Source organism: Eurosta solidaginis, chromosome 1 (assembly GCF_040869045.1).
Source record: "Eurosta solidaginis isolate ZX-2024a chromosome 1, ASM4086904v1, whole genome shotgun sequence".
NCBI classification, from domain to species: domain Eukaryota; kingdom Metazoa; phylum Arthropoda; class Insecta; order Diptera; family Tephritidae; genus Eurosta; species Eurosta solidaginis.
In genome coordinates, this window is record NC_090319.1 from 357,947,412 (window position 1) to 357,963,125 (window position 15,714).

The 15,714-nt window shown below is 38.2% G+C and overlaps 1 protein-coding gene across 1 annotated transcript in view; it reads right to left on the minus strand.

Annotated features, from left to right (window-relative positions):
* htt (huntingtin) overlaps positions 1-15,714 on the minus strand; it is a 395,162-nt gene that overhangs the window by 130,593 nt on the left and 248,855 nt on the right. Inside the window, exons 20-21 of the mRNA XM_067768365.1 lie at positions 11,268-12,605; positions 10,883-11,148 (exon numbers count right to left, since the gene is read on the minus strand). Of these exons, the coding sequence (XP_067624466.1) occupies positions 10,883-11,148; positions 11,268-12,605 (1,604 nt within the window). The remainder of the gene's footprint in view (positions 1-10,882; positions 11,149-11,267; positions 12,606-15,714) is intronic.

Consider the following 15,714-nt stretch of genomic DNA (forward strand, 5'->3'; position numbering starts at 1 on the left):
TTTTTTGAAGGGTGTTTTAAATTTGCTTCCATATAAAAACTGAAGCTATGCGCTTTTCATATGGCGCAAAGTATAAAACAATCTTCGGAACGAAAATTCTTTCAAAGAAGTATGCTTACGTATTCTGAACTCAATTATTAGGAACGCTATCTGCCCTTTTTCTTCTTGCAGCGATAAGGGGACTCCCCGAAGATTTTTGTTAGTTCAGTCGATGGTCTTTTGCCGGATATTAATCCGGTACGCCAAGGTAGTCGACTTGACATCATGGGAATGATCGATATACTATCACCATAGGACGAATGTCTCCGTCCACCCTGGTCCACCTTGGTCGCGCCTGTCTAATTAGACGAAGCACTGCTACAACAACAACTGCCGAACCGAAAAAACAAAAGACAATACTTTACGTGATTTACCACCGAGGAGATTTAGGTCGAGCCTCTCTTACAGTTTGCGTGGTACTCCTTTTTAATTTTTCCTACAAATCGATGGGGTTAGACCTTTCGTGTCTTATAGCGACTCCAAATAGCAGCTGCAGCATGAATTTGTACTAAGGAGCAGAAATAAACTCGGAGTGTTTGGCAAACGACTGCGGAGGTACGACCCCTCTAGAAAACCTTTTTCTTTTTTGAAATCACTTTTTCTTTCTCGAACCCATTACCAGCGGATTTTAGGCGGAGCATGCTACTACCACACAACGGCTGCCGATAGATACAGGTAGAAAAAGATTTTGGTGCTCCTTGGAGTGTTCTCTAAATCTTACTAGCTTCGACTTGTCTAGACCAGACTCATATTAAGACTCAATATTTTTGTTACATGTGGAAACCAAGAAGACCGAGAGCAGCAGCAATTGTTATTTTCGCAACTGCAACCGGGTGTTCGCAGAGCTTTTGTTTATATGTATATTTTCGATACGCTCTACTGTAATTATAATAATATACTGAAATATATATGTATTTTAAGTAAACATTAGCACTAAAGAGCAAATGCTAATGAGATGACGACAGAGTTACTTATGCTAATTTGAATATGTATTTATGTTTGTAAGTCATAACAGCGTTAAATATGTTGGTAATTAAGATAGTGACTTGAATTTTGCACTGAACTTAAATATTGCAGAATAGTTAATTTAATTGATATGAAGACATGCAGACTAAGTATATGTAGGCATGTTAACTTTGCTTAAATATGTGAAAATAAACCAAAGATATGGAACATGAATGTTGCTTATAACAAATACACAGCTTTGGAAAATTCAGAAAATCGTAAAGCGTTGTTTCACCATTTATCAGATTTCGAACTTTAAGACCCCATATTAAATGCATACTTCGAGTTGGATCTTGACTTTGACTCAGACAGATAAGAGCGTGAAATGTCGAGATTGTCTTAACTTTTACTTGGCATACGGTCTATAAACTATGTGTAGGGTGTAGGCTGATCGTAGCTTAACCACGGAAAGAACTCATCTGTCAGAGTCAAGTGCTAGGAAGTAAATGACCTCCTCTCTACACTGTATCCTGTAATGAATGCCGATAGAAATACTTCCGGAAATTGGGTATATTACTCATTCGTATAACATGAGACTAGCCAGGGTAGACGCTGAAATTTTTTTTTCACTAAACTGTGTTAAGCGGTATTTCCACTGTCATCTCCTTTCTTATCACGATTTTTTTTTTTTTAATGGACGTTGTGGCAGCGCGCTGCCCTCAAGTGGCCCAATGAAACCAGGCTAATCCTGATCACGCGATCAATTTATACATATATATAATAACTTTTTTTTTTTTATTTTGCAGCGTCTTTGATGGGCAGCGGTTTGTCAAGCGTTACGATCTGAGACTACTCAGCTACAGAAGAAATTTCATCAGCCAAGCGTAATACTTAAAGAGAACAGAAGCAAACCTATTATACATTAATTAAGAGAGGTGAGAACAATCTTTTTTTATAGAAAAAAGGGAGTCCGAGCTATCAAATGTGTTTTAGTGAGAGTTATAATCTTGGCATAAACGCCGAAAAGGTTCATTTTCTTCGAAATTCGTTCTACATTGTTTCAGCAGAAGAGGTTTAAAGTGTCTCGATGTCCGAGAGGGAACGCAAAAGTTCACTTCATTTAGAAGGAATGGGCTCGAATATTGGTCCATTTAAAAGTTTTTTCATAAATATTACACCAAGCATTTCCCTTCGACTAGCAAGAGTTGGAAGATTGATAAGCTTTACTCGATTAGTATAAGGTGGAAGATTAGTTAAAGAGTCCCATTGAAAATTTCTTAAGGCAAATAGTAAAAATTGTTTTTGTATTGATTCGAGACTGTCTGCATGGACTTGATAACGCGGATTCCAAATTATTGAGCCGTATTCTAATACTGGCCTAACTAATGATGTAAAAAGTGCTTTAGTTATGTAAGGGTCGTTAAGTTCTTTTGAAGACCGTTCAACAAATGCAAAACGCCTTTGCCTTTATTCACTGTAGCATTAATATGAAGATTGAAATTAAGTTTGGAATCCATCATGACTTCCAAGTCAATAAAATTATTTATTATAGTTGTTAATTGTTTATGGAGCTGGTGGCGAAACTCTCCGAGAAAAACACATGAATTTACATTTTTTGAGATTGAGCGGCATATAATTTACATTGCACCAGGTAACCAAGTGATTTAAATCCATTTGAAGCAAGGAATGTTCCTCAACCGAGGCACATGGTTTGAAAAGTTTTACATCGTCTGCGTACATCAAGATTTTTGAGTATTTAATTGTACTAGATATATCGTTTTTGAACAACAAGAACAGAATCGGACCAAGATGGCTGCCCTGAGGAACACCAGAAGAAACATTGATGACCCCAGAAAGTGTATTTTTATACTCAGTTGAGCAGAGCTCACAGAGTATATTAAGTTTGATTGGATAACGGTTGGTTGTACATATATAAAGGAATCGAGATAGATATAGACTTCCATATATCAAAATAATCAGGATCGAAAAAAAATTTGATTGAGCCATGTCCGTCCGTCCGTCCGTCCGTCCGTCCGTCCGTCCGTCCGTCCGTCCGTCCGTCCGTCCGTTAACACGATAACTTGAGTAAATTTTGAGGTATCTTGATGAAACTTGGTATGTAGATTCCTGGGCACTCATCTCAGATCGCTATTTAAAATGAACGATATCGGACTATAACCACGCCCACTTTTTCGATATCGAAAATTTCGAAAAACCGAAAAAATGCGATAATTCATTGCCAAAGGCGGTTAAAGCGATGAAACTTGGCAAATGGGTTGACGTTATTACACAGAATAGAAAATTAGTAAGATTTTGGACAATGGGCGTGGCACCGCCCACTTTTACAAGAAGGTTATTTAAAAGTTTTGCAAGCTGTAATTTGGCAGTCGTTGAAGATATCATGATGAATTTTGGCAGGAACGCTACTACTATTACTATATATGTGCTAAATAAAAATTAGCAAAATTGGATGAAGAACACGCCCACTTTTTAAAAAAAATTTTTTTTTAATTCAAATTTTAACAAAAAATTTAATATCTTTACTGTATATAAGTAAATTAAGTCAAAATTCAACTCCTGTAATGATATGATGCAACAAAATACAAAAATAAAAGAAAATTTCAAAATGGGCGTGGCTCCGCCCAGTTTCATTTAGTTTGTCTAGAATACTTTTAATGCCATAAGTCGAACAAAAATTTACCAATCCTTCTCAAATTTGGTAGGGACATAGACTCTATGACGGTAACTGTTCTCTGTGAAAATGGGCGAAATCGGTGGAAGCCACGCCCAGTTTTTATACACAGTCCACCGTCTGTCCTTCCGCTCGGCCGTTAACACAATAACTTGAGCAAACAACGATATATTTTTACTAAACTTAGCCCACCTACTTACCTGAACTCACTTTATCTTGGTATAAAAAATGGCCGAAATCCGACCATTACCACGCCCACTTTATCGATATCGAAAATTACGAAAAATGAAAAAAATGCCATAATTCTATACCAAATACGAAAAAAGGGATGAAAAATGGTAACTGGATTGGTTTATTGACGCAAAATATAACTTTAGAAAAAACTTTGTAAAATGGGTGTGACACCTACCATATTAAGTAGAAGAAAATGAAAAAGTTCTACAAGGCGAAATCAACAGCCCTTGGAATCTTGGCAGGAATACTGTTAGTGGTATTGCATATATAAATAAATTAGCAGTACCCGACAGATGATTTTCTGGATCACCTGGTCCACATTTTGGTCGATATCGCGAGAACACCTTCACATATACATCTAAGGGCCACTCGCTTTTAAAACCCTCATTAATACCTTTAATTTGATATCCATATCGTACAAACACATTCTAGAGTCACCCCTGGCCCACCCTAATGGCGATATCTCGAAAAGGCGTCCACCTATAGACCTAATGCCCACTCCCTCTTAAAATGCTCAGTAACACCTTTCGTTTGATACCCATATCGTACAAACCTTCTAGAGTCACCTCTGGCCCACCCTAATGGCAATATCTCGAAAAGGCGTCCACCTATAGACCTAATGTCCACTCCCTCTTAAAATGCTCAGTAACACCTTTCGTTTGATACCCATATCGTACAAACATTCTAGAGTCACCCCTGGCCCACCCTATTGGCGATGTCTCGAAAAGGCCTCCACCTTAAGACATAATGCCCACTCCCTCTTAAAATGCTCAGTAACACATTTCGTTTGATACCCATATCGTACAAATATTCTAGAGTCACCCCTGGCCCACCCTAATGGCGATATCTCGAAAAGGCGTCCACCTATAGACCTAATGCCCACTCCCTCTTAAAATGCTCAGTAACACCTTTCGTTTGATACCCATATCGTACAAACATTCTAGAGTCACCCTTGGTCCACCTTTATGGCGATATCTCGAAAAGGCGTCCACCTATAGAACTAAGGATTACTCCCTTTTAAACTACTCATTACCACCTTTCATTTAATACCCATATCGTACAAACACATTCTAGAGTCACCCTGGCGCACCCTAATGGCGATATCTCTAAAAGGCGTCCACCTATAGACCTAATGCCCACTCACTCTTAAAATGCTCAGTAACACCTTTCGTTTGATACCCATATCGTACAAACATTATAGAGTCACCCCTGGCCCACATTAATGGCGATATCTCGAAAAGACGTCCACCAATAGACCTAATGCCCACTCCCTCTTAAAATGCTCAGTAACACCTTTCGTTTGATACCCATATCGTACAAACACATTCTAGAGTCACCCCTGGCCCACCATAATGACGATATCTCGAAAAGGCGTCCACTTATAGACCTAATGCCCACTCCCTCTTAAAATGCTCAGTAACACCTTTCGTTTGATCCCCATATCGTACAAACATTCTAGAGTCACCCTTGGTCCACCTTTATGGCGATATCTCGAAAAGGCGTCCACCTATAGAACTAAGGATTACTCCCTTTTAAAATACTCATTACCATCTTTCATTTGATACCCATATCATACAAACACATTCTAGAGTCACCCCTGGCCCACCCTAATGGCGACATTTCGAAAAGGCGTCCACCTATAGACCTATTGCCCACTCCCTCTTAAAATGCTCAGTAACACTTTTCGTTTGATAGCCATATCGTACGAACAAATTCTAGAGTCAGCCCTGGTCCACCTTTATGGCGATATCCCTAAATGGCGTCCATCCATAGAACTATGGCCTACTCTCTCTTAGAATACTCTTTAATACCTTCCATTTGATACACATGTCATACAACCACATTCCAGGGTTCCCTAGGTTCATTTTCCTACATGGTGATTTTCCTTATTTTGTCTCCATAGCTCTCAACTGAGTATGTAATGTTCGGTTGCACCCGAACTTAGCCTTCCCTACTTGTTAAAGATTACTTTTTGCATACGATAACCAAGATACGAAGAAATCCAACATATAAGACGGGGTTGAAAACCGAGTTGACCGAGCTTATGGGTGTGATACTTTGCCGAAAGCTTTACTGAAATCTGTGTAAATTACATCAGTGTGAAGGCCTTTTCTAAATCCATTAGAATCGTGGGTGGTAAATTCTAGTAAATTGGTGATAGGTGATTTGCCCTTACAGAACCCATGTTGCGAGCTTGCAATTATGGGGGAAATAGAGAATGTTAGGTGGTGGGTAACAATAGCCTCAAATAACTTTGGGATAGCGGATAACTGTGCTATGCCGTAGTTTTCTATTGAAGACCTGCTTCCATTTTTATGAAGCGGGATAAGAAAAGATTCCTTCCACATTGTTGGGAAAACGCCATAAATTAAAGATAAATTAAATAAAACTGTTAGCGGCTGATAGATGTTTGCAGCACATTTTTTAAGAAAGGGTGTCGGGATCCTGTCTGGGCCGTATGTATATGATACTTTTAAAGTTTTTAAATAAGATAATACATCTTCTGAAGATATAAATGGAGCTCTGATTGAATAACATGAATCAATATGGTATGAGTATTCATTAGGTCTCAATAGAGTAATTCGCACACAACTAGCAAATATCCATTCGATTGGATGTTGATTTGCTGAAGGCACAGCTCAGACATTCCGTCTAGAAATTCATTGTTGGAAGACTTTGACGAAACTGGTACGATATTAAAGTCAGAGATGCACCATGATATGTGCGGCATATTGCAGTCACCCAAGAAAATAATGGAATCGGAAGGCTTTAGCATCGAATTAACAGATTTTAGGAAGGAAATGTGATGCATATAAACGGACAGTTCAGAATATGGCGGGATATAACAGATGGCCAAATAAATGTGGATATTTGCTAGTTGTGTGCATATGCACAAGAACTCAGTTGCATCGGTGGCGGGTACGCAAATCTCTTCAGATGGTATTGAAGAGTGTACAGCAAGCAGAGCTCCACCTCCAACTCTGTTCAGGCGGTCATTTCGATATATTTGGTAGTAATTACAGAGGATCTCTGAGTTAAAAACATGAGGTTTCAAGCCATGCTTCGGTTAAAGCAATTATATCGTAACTTGAGTTAAATAATTTTAAAAACAGTTCTGTTAACTTGGTGTTTAATCATCTAACATTTTGGTAAAGTATATCTAAAGCAGATTTTACGTTCAGTTTTTTGACTCAGTGTTATTAAGAGGGGTCTTTGCTAAGTTTGGAACACTCTTATTCCGCCTATATTCAAATTCCCGCACAAGTGCCCCAGAGGGCCAAAAATCGTTACTCAAGATAGTGTCAAAATGTTCAATAGGTACATCTAATCTAAAGGAAGATACGTTTCTTTCATAACTAAAATTAAATTTCCGAATTGTTACGTCATGGGTTTTCCTTTTTGAGAAGATATACGATTTCAGATCCTCCTCAGTAGTATCCCTCTCGAATCTTGACACGAATATCGATTTTTTAGGAGGAACTACAACCAACTTCCTAGTTCCAGGCTCAGTCGCCTGAGAACGGTTTGCAGGTTCAATATTTTTTCTAGCTGCTAGTTTTGTTGGAGGTGCCTTTGATGTTGAAGGCTCTACTGTAAGTGGACTTGGAGATGCTAAGTTTATTAATTTTATCGCACTGGGTGCAGGAACGATTGGGTTCTGGATGTTTTGAACGGGGTCTAGGGTCAGTACGCCAGCCGAGACATCAGTTCGTTTTCGTTTGCTGTCATGACTGTCGCTATTAGCATTAGCAGCTGAATCGGTAATACATTTGAAAGTTTTAAACAAGTTTTCATAATACTTGAATTTATCCCCTAATGTAGAAAGTTCCTTACCGATTTCGGAGAATGCGTTTCGGGTAGGTTTGAAAAGCTTAAAAAGATCCACTTCCGTGGATCTGCATTTCAAGCACGACCAACACACACCCTTGTTATCGTTAATCGCATCACACACCCTTGCTGTCAAACTAGTGCACTTCATATGAGCAAGCTCATCACAAAGCCAGCACAACACGAAACGCTCGGAATCACCTTTCAATTGGCAGTTAACAAAATTGCAAGACATTATAAATTAAAGTAAAATTGATTAAGCAGACGGAGGCAATGAAAATAGTTTGGAGATTACAGTAAGAAAATCGCTGTATGAGCAGTTTAAGATCGCTATTAACTGACGCTTAACAACACACAATGCAAACAGCTGTGGCAGTGAAAAGAAACTGAAATAAATGTGCACGAGCAAAGAACAATTGAAAATTGAAAATAAATAAATGCCAATCAAATGCAACAACAAATATGCAAAGTGACTCGGCAAATATGTATGTATGTATATATACACTTTATCAATTATTTTTATACTCAGTTGAGCAGAGCTCACAGGGTATATTAACTTTGATTGGATAACGGTTGGTTGTACAGGTATAAATGAATCGAGATAGATGTAGACTTCCATATATCAAAATCATCAGGATCGAAAAAAAATTTGATTGAGCCATGTCCGTTCGTCCGTCCGTCCGTTAACACAATAACCTGAGTAAATTTTGAGGTATCTTGATGAAATTTGGTATGTATATTCCTGTGCACTCATCTCAGATCGCTATTTAAAATGAAAAATATCGGACTATAAGCACGCCCACTTTTTCGATATCGAAAATTTCGAAAAACCGAAAAACCGAAAGTCAAATTTTGGACAATGGGCGTGGCACCGCCCACTTTTAAAAGAAGGTAATTTAAAAGTTTTGCAAGCTGTAATTTGGCAGTCGTTGAAGATATCATTATGAAATTTTGCAGGAACGTTACTCCTATTACTATATGTATGCTTAAGAAAAATTATCAAAATCAGAGAACGACCACGCCCACTTTTAAAAAAATAAACTTTTAGTCAAATTTTAACAAAAAATTTAATATCTTTACAGTATATAAGTAAATTATGTCAACATTCAACTCCAGTAATGATATGGTGCAACAAAATGCAAAAATAAAAGAATATTTCAAAATGGGCCTGGCTCCGCCCTTTTTCATTTAATTTGTTTAGGATACTTTTAATGCCATAAGTCGAACAAAAATTTACCAATCCTTGTGAAATTTGGTAGGGGCTTAGTTTCTGGGACGATTACTTATTCCTGTGAAAAAGGGCGAAATCGGTTGAAGCCACGCCCAGTTTTTATACACAGTCGACCGTCTGTCCTTCAGCTCGGCTATTAACACGATAACTTGAGCAAAAATCGATACATATTTACTAAACTCAGTTCACGTACTTATCTGAACTCACTTTGTATTGGTATAAAAACTGGCCGAAATCCGACTATGACCACGCCCACTTTTTCGATATCGAAAATTACCAAAAACGAAAAAAATGCCATAATTCTATACCAAATACGAAAAAAGGGATGAAACATGGTATTTGGATTGGTTTATTGACGCAAAATATAACTTTGGAAAAAAACTTTGTAAAATGGGTGTGACACCTACCATATTAAGTAGAATGAAATGGAAAAGATCTGCGGGGCGAAATAAGAAACCCTTGAAATCTTCTGTTCGTGGTATTATATATATAAATAAATTAGCGGTATCCAACAGATGATGTTCTGGGTCACCCTGGTCCACATTTTGGTCAATATCTGGCAAACGCCTTCACATATACAACTACCTCCACTCCCTTTTAAAAGCCTCATTAATACCTTTAATTTGATACCCGTATCGTACAAACACATTCTAGAGTCACCCCTGGTCCACCTTCATGGCGATATATCGAAAGGCGTCCACCTATAGAACTAAGCCCCACGCCCTTTTAAAATACTCATTAGCACCTTTCATTTGATACCCATATCGTACAAACAAAGTCTAGAGTCACCCCTGGTCCACCTTTATGGCGATATCTCGGAAAGGCGACCACCTATAGAACTAAGGCCCACCCCCTTTTAAAATAATTATTAACACCTTTCATTTGATACCCATATCGTACAAACAAAGTCTAGGTCACCCCTGGTCCACCTTTATGGCGATATCACGAAAAGGCGTCCACCTATAGAACTAAGGCCCACTCCCTTTTAAAACCCCTTATTAATACCTTTAATTTGATACCCATATCGTACAAACGCATTCTAGAGTCACCCATGGTCCACATTTATGCCGATATCTCGAAAATACACCTTCCATTTGATACACATGTCATACAAACACATTCCAGGGTTACCCTCGGTTCATTTTCCTACATGGTTATTTTCCCTTATGTTGTCACCATAGCTCTCAACTGAGTATGTAATGTTCAGTTACACCCGAACTTAGCCTTTCTTACTTGTTAAGATACAATTTATTTTAGTAAAGAAAAGCAGAACTTTAAATTGCTGAATGCAGCACAGCACGTGTTTACACTTATTTTTAGCACAATAATTATTTAAACAAACAAATTTATTGATATGACAAAATAAGGCACGGTAGAAATCAAAACTTGACGTTTGCACTTTTTGCAATGATATCAATTGAGAAATCGTCGTGGGATATCAATTGAGAAATCGTCGATAATACACTTACCAGGTGCGAAGCGACGTCTCTTCGCGATGTTGAAATCATGACCTTTCTTATAAATTGAGCAGAGCGAACCTGAGCTCCTTCTGCAGGAATACAATGGCCGTACACATTCCGCATAAGAACTGATGCAAATGCCTTAACAACTTTTTATCTCCACGTTTTAATGGCTCCAGGTGTAAGTCATCAATTGACTGTGCCTAGTCGGTAAATGGCTATGTGTACTTGGCCGGATACTTATTCAAAATTTAATAACGCGAAAAAATGTTCCGTTCATAAAAAAGTATGGTACGTACGGCAATTACAAGAGATTCATCATTTCTTAAGTAGGAGTTTGGAGCAAGAAGTAAAAACTTCTTAAAAGTCGTGCAGATAAGCCAAAGTTAGGGCAGAACGTTCCACAGTCTATTACGTAGAATATACCTTAAGACATGAATAATATAGACTTACCGTTTAACAAATTTACGCAAAATATCAACATCGCTGAGACTCTCCACAGGAATCGTCGGCAGTTTACCGCAAGAGGCTGCTGCCGTCACTGCAGCCGAAGTTGTTGCTTTTGGTGTTGTAAATTGACCAGTTTGTTTAACTGGTGACAATTGTTCGACGCGTTGTTGCTCGCGTTGCTGTTGTTGTATGATTTCGAATGGTGTCACCGCATAAGCATAAAATTGGTTCATACGCAGCACAGCGATACCAATCGCAACCAAAATATCCTGAAAAAAAAAAATACGAGTGGGAAAAAATAGCGTTCAATAATTGCAAAAAAAACGAGAAACAAATAAAAATGACATTTGTGTATAAAATATATTGTAATTATTTTATACCAACTCACCATTGATATTTCAGCATTACTGCCAGTCTTGAAATCACTATAAGCGTCGCAAGCCGCCCCACCACCTACAGTACCAGCTCCACCACCCTGTGTCATACTCATACTGCTGCTTGCACCACCACCACCACCACCAGCACTCATTGTACAACCTGCGCCGCTCAACGTACCACCTTTGGCTGTCGTACCTGTAATATAGGCGGCCGAAGGATTCACAGATCCATGCATCTCTATCAATTTCCCAATGAATACAGCTTGAGGCGCATAAGCCTGCAACAGCCACCCAATAGCAATATCCGTTTCGTTGTCCGTTATAAGCAATGCACCTTCCAGCTCAGTAGCTGAAGCTGCTGTATTCACGGTGTTAAAGATATTTTGTGTTTCGTTGTTGTCAAAAGTTTCAGCAGCCACATCAACTTTTCCCGCCCCCCTAAATACAACATCGACAGCTTGTTGCTTGTAATAACGATAGAAGATTGTATGTTGCAACGTATGTCTGGCCGTTAAAACCAAGACATCCAAAACGCGACATAACAACAAGTTACGTTGTTGCAGCGTGAGAAGGCTACTCGTGCAGGTTTGCATTGTTTGTGTTATTCTAGCAGTAACTTGCGTTGTTGCAGTTGCAGTTGATTTTTCCATTTGATTAAGTTCTACCCAGATGCAACGTTGTTGTAGCATCGCTGCTATACATTGCAGTAAACTGTGTATATGTTGTTGTCGACTATGATCGAGCTGCTTTTGGTGCATCATAAATTGTTGCTGCACTTGCCAACAACACCAGTCCAAAAATTCAAGTAATGTTGCCACACTTTCCGGCCGCAAGAGCTGTTCACGCACAAACTTATCAATGAATCTTGATTCAATATACAACAACGCATTCTCCTCCACTTTCCTAACATATCCCATTAGCGTTGTGACGGCGTCGCACAGGTAAAACCCAGATTCTGTCTTTATGCACTTTTGCGACTCAATTGCCGGCTCTTCCGTGGAAACACTTGACATCGCTGCTGTTGTTATTGTAGTTGTTTTTGTTCTTGCATGCTCGCTGTTGTCTTTGGCAATTTGTGCACTAATACTTGTCATCAACACGGCGCATGTAACACGCACTAATGGATTCGGTTGCATATAGTGAATATGTGGATTATGTTGTATGCAATTCTGGCGAAAGGCAACCAACATTGCTTGCATTGAGCTGGCGATTGCATGCCGCAACACACGCGCCACTGCAAACTCACTACAGTTAAATATTCTGTAGAGTTTTTGTTCGGATTGTATTTCGAGTAAAATACGCGAGAGCTGTTGAGCTCCATAGTCTGGTTGTGCAGAGAATTTAATTAACTGCAAATTGTAAACGGGTGTCAGTGCGGAAGATGGAAATAAAAGAAAACTACAAGTTGTTACCATAGATTTTAAATGGAAATACATATTATATGTAAAGCAAGAAGATAGCATGGGTATTAAAAAGATTACATTCAAATGAAATGATTGCTTGTTAAGAGATAAAATCGAAAGGAATGACTATAGAACAAAAAAACAGCTCGCCAGTTATATTCAATATGAAAACATAACGTGGAAGCCGTTCAATAATTAAACAACTAGGAGTTTGAAGTTTAAATAGAATTAAGGATCAGCTTCTACACACCTTTAAAGCTGTGTCATTGGTGCCGTTTGTCGTATCGCTGTAGTCGTATCCCTATACGATACATTGTTATCGATTAATGGTGCCTTAACCTAAAATCGTGAAAATTTCATAAAAATGAAGAAAACACAAAAAATTACAAACATATTCCACAAAAAATAAGTCTCCTAGTCATAACGTATCCAAAACAATGAATAAAATCTACAAAAATTTATTAAATTTATCAACTCAAATATTTTTAGGTTATGGATATGGCGAAAAACCAAAAACCAATTGGTTGGCTACGATACGGTTACGACCTTCGCGTTACGATATGGCACCAATAATCAATTACGTTGATTCCCATAAGGTTGGTGAATCAGCTGTTATAAGGTTACCGATAACGCACCAATGTCTGCAGCTTTAAACTTACAAAACGTGCTATTTTAGATGCCATAAAGCAGTGGTCGGCAAAAAATAAAATGTGTTTTAGTGAGAGAGAGAGCATGAGCATCGCAGCAGGAAATTAAAGTTAAAATTACAACATGCATCTATTAAAAATAGTAATACCAAAATGATTGTAAAATTTCATTTTTGATTCAGAAATGCTTTGAAATACTATCAAGTCCCTCAATTCGATAAGTTTTGCTCGCTTCGCAGGTTACCGATGTTTTTCATGCAAATCCACATGAAATTTGGTTTGTCAAACCGGCTCAACACGGCAAATATCGCAAAAATAGTAGTGATCACTCGCTTAAAAAATAATTTTTCCAAACTAAAAAAAAATTAACATACATTCATGTAAATTTTTTTTTGGCAATTTCGCTAAGTTTGTTTAAACATTCTATAGTTTTTTTGAAGTGCAGAAGTTCAATGTCTTTTTGGCTTAGAACGAAATTGGTACAACTTTTGTTAAAATAATAAAAAATTTATAAAATATAACATAGCCAAAAAGGTGAAAAACCAAACCTAAACATGTTTGGAAGATGAGCTACATATGGAAAGGCCGTCATACCAGTTGCGTTTCCCATCGTAATATTTCTCACAGGGAAACCTGTCATTTGTGCGACAGCCGTTCGCAGTGTTTATTCGTTGCCGTCTCGCTAACGACTGGCGTAAGGCTGAGTAACACAGCACTGTGCTGTGTTATAGTGTTAACACTCAGTAATGTGCGGCACGCACACGCACACTTATCGATTAATTTATAACACAGTGGCACACTCGTTGGCACAAAGCTGACTGTGCAATTCCGCTCAAAGTGGTAAATGCTCATAACACCGTAACACGCTCTATAGCACAGAGAATGACACTCAGATAGTAAGTGCACATACATACATAGTCCATTGTGCTTGTGTGTTGATTGTATTGCTTTCCATTGACACTTCACTCAAAACTTTGTTATACACATGATACAAATATTACAAGATAAAACCGGTGAGAGGATAATGACATTTAAAAATATTTTAAAATTCTCACTGCGCTCTCATAATTTTTATTTTATTTTGATTTTTTCATAAAAAAATGGTGTCCACAGGGGCACTTACTATCCTCTTGATCAGATGATATGACTTTGAAAAATTGGAGTATGAATAATAGATAAATGTTGCCATGATTTACTCTTCTACATGGCGTCAAACGTGGCGTTAGAGTAAGTAACACAGTACTGTGCTCTGATATTGTGCCTACACTGATATCGACTTTCGATAATCAGTTATAACACAATTGTGTCAACACAATGTGTTAACACTGCAAAGTGTGCCTGTGGTACTGTGTTAACACTCAAAAATAGTGTAATTACCCACCACTAGACTGGCGATGGAGAGCAAGGATATGTGTGAAGCAAATCTGGCTCAATTGAGCTATGGCGCGCCGACCACTGCATTAAAGCTACTTTCCCTTAGGTTAGGGCGCGCATGTGCATTCCCCACACTTTCACTCGGAGACAATTTTGTCCATTGTGAGTGCCGTATAGCAGTATATTCGTTCAACCAGACCACTTCCTAGTGGTCCTCATTAAACATGATGAACCCAAGCAGGAGTGCAAGTTCCACCTTCCCAACCTCCATCAGACTATCAAAAAATCGTGCGCCCTGAAATCTGAGTAGTCTTGTTTGCAGTCTCCCTCCTCAACCTGAAAGCTTTTGCGAGGGAGCTTGTTGGTATGCGCCACCGTCGATCATTGGATCAATGACTCGTGATGACACCCGTAGGTACTCTCATTGCAGATTTGCTTAGCATGAGAAGTTGGTTCCTTTTCTTACCCAAACTTGGTCATAAGGGCCTTGAGATTTCGCATATAAATCACTTTTTTTATTTTATGTGCCAGTGAGTGTAATAAAGTGCCATTCATATATAAACCTAAACGTTTTTTTTATCAAAACGTGATTGCACTTAACTCATAAAATGCAAATGAAGTACGATACCTTCATAAATACTAACAATAAACAGATATTTTATGCAGAAAATAAGTGCAGCAAATAAAATATCTGCACAATCAATATTAATAATTGGCAAAAAAAACCTGCATACCGCTTAAATGAAATGCTTAATCAAACTAAAAAGAGTAAAATCAGAACAAAGCACTATTATAAAGCAAAAGAAATAAGGAAATCTAAGTCCGCATAAATGAAAAATATACACAGTTGTGCCTAAGGATAATGTCAAGTTTTAAGAGGGACGGCTACGTTGTAACTCAAAAAAGGGCTGAAAAGTAACATCGCCACAATCACACAAGATGTTGCGTTTGTTAATATGAACTTCAGACTTGGCAATTGTAGTTTATTTCACCTAGCCCATTCACGTACCAAAATTTTGTGAATCGTTGTTATA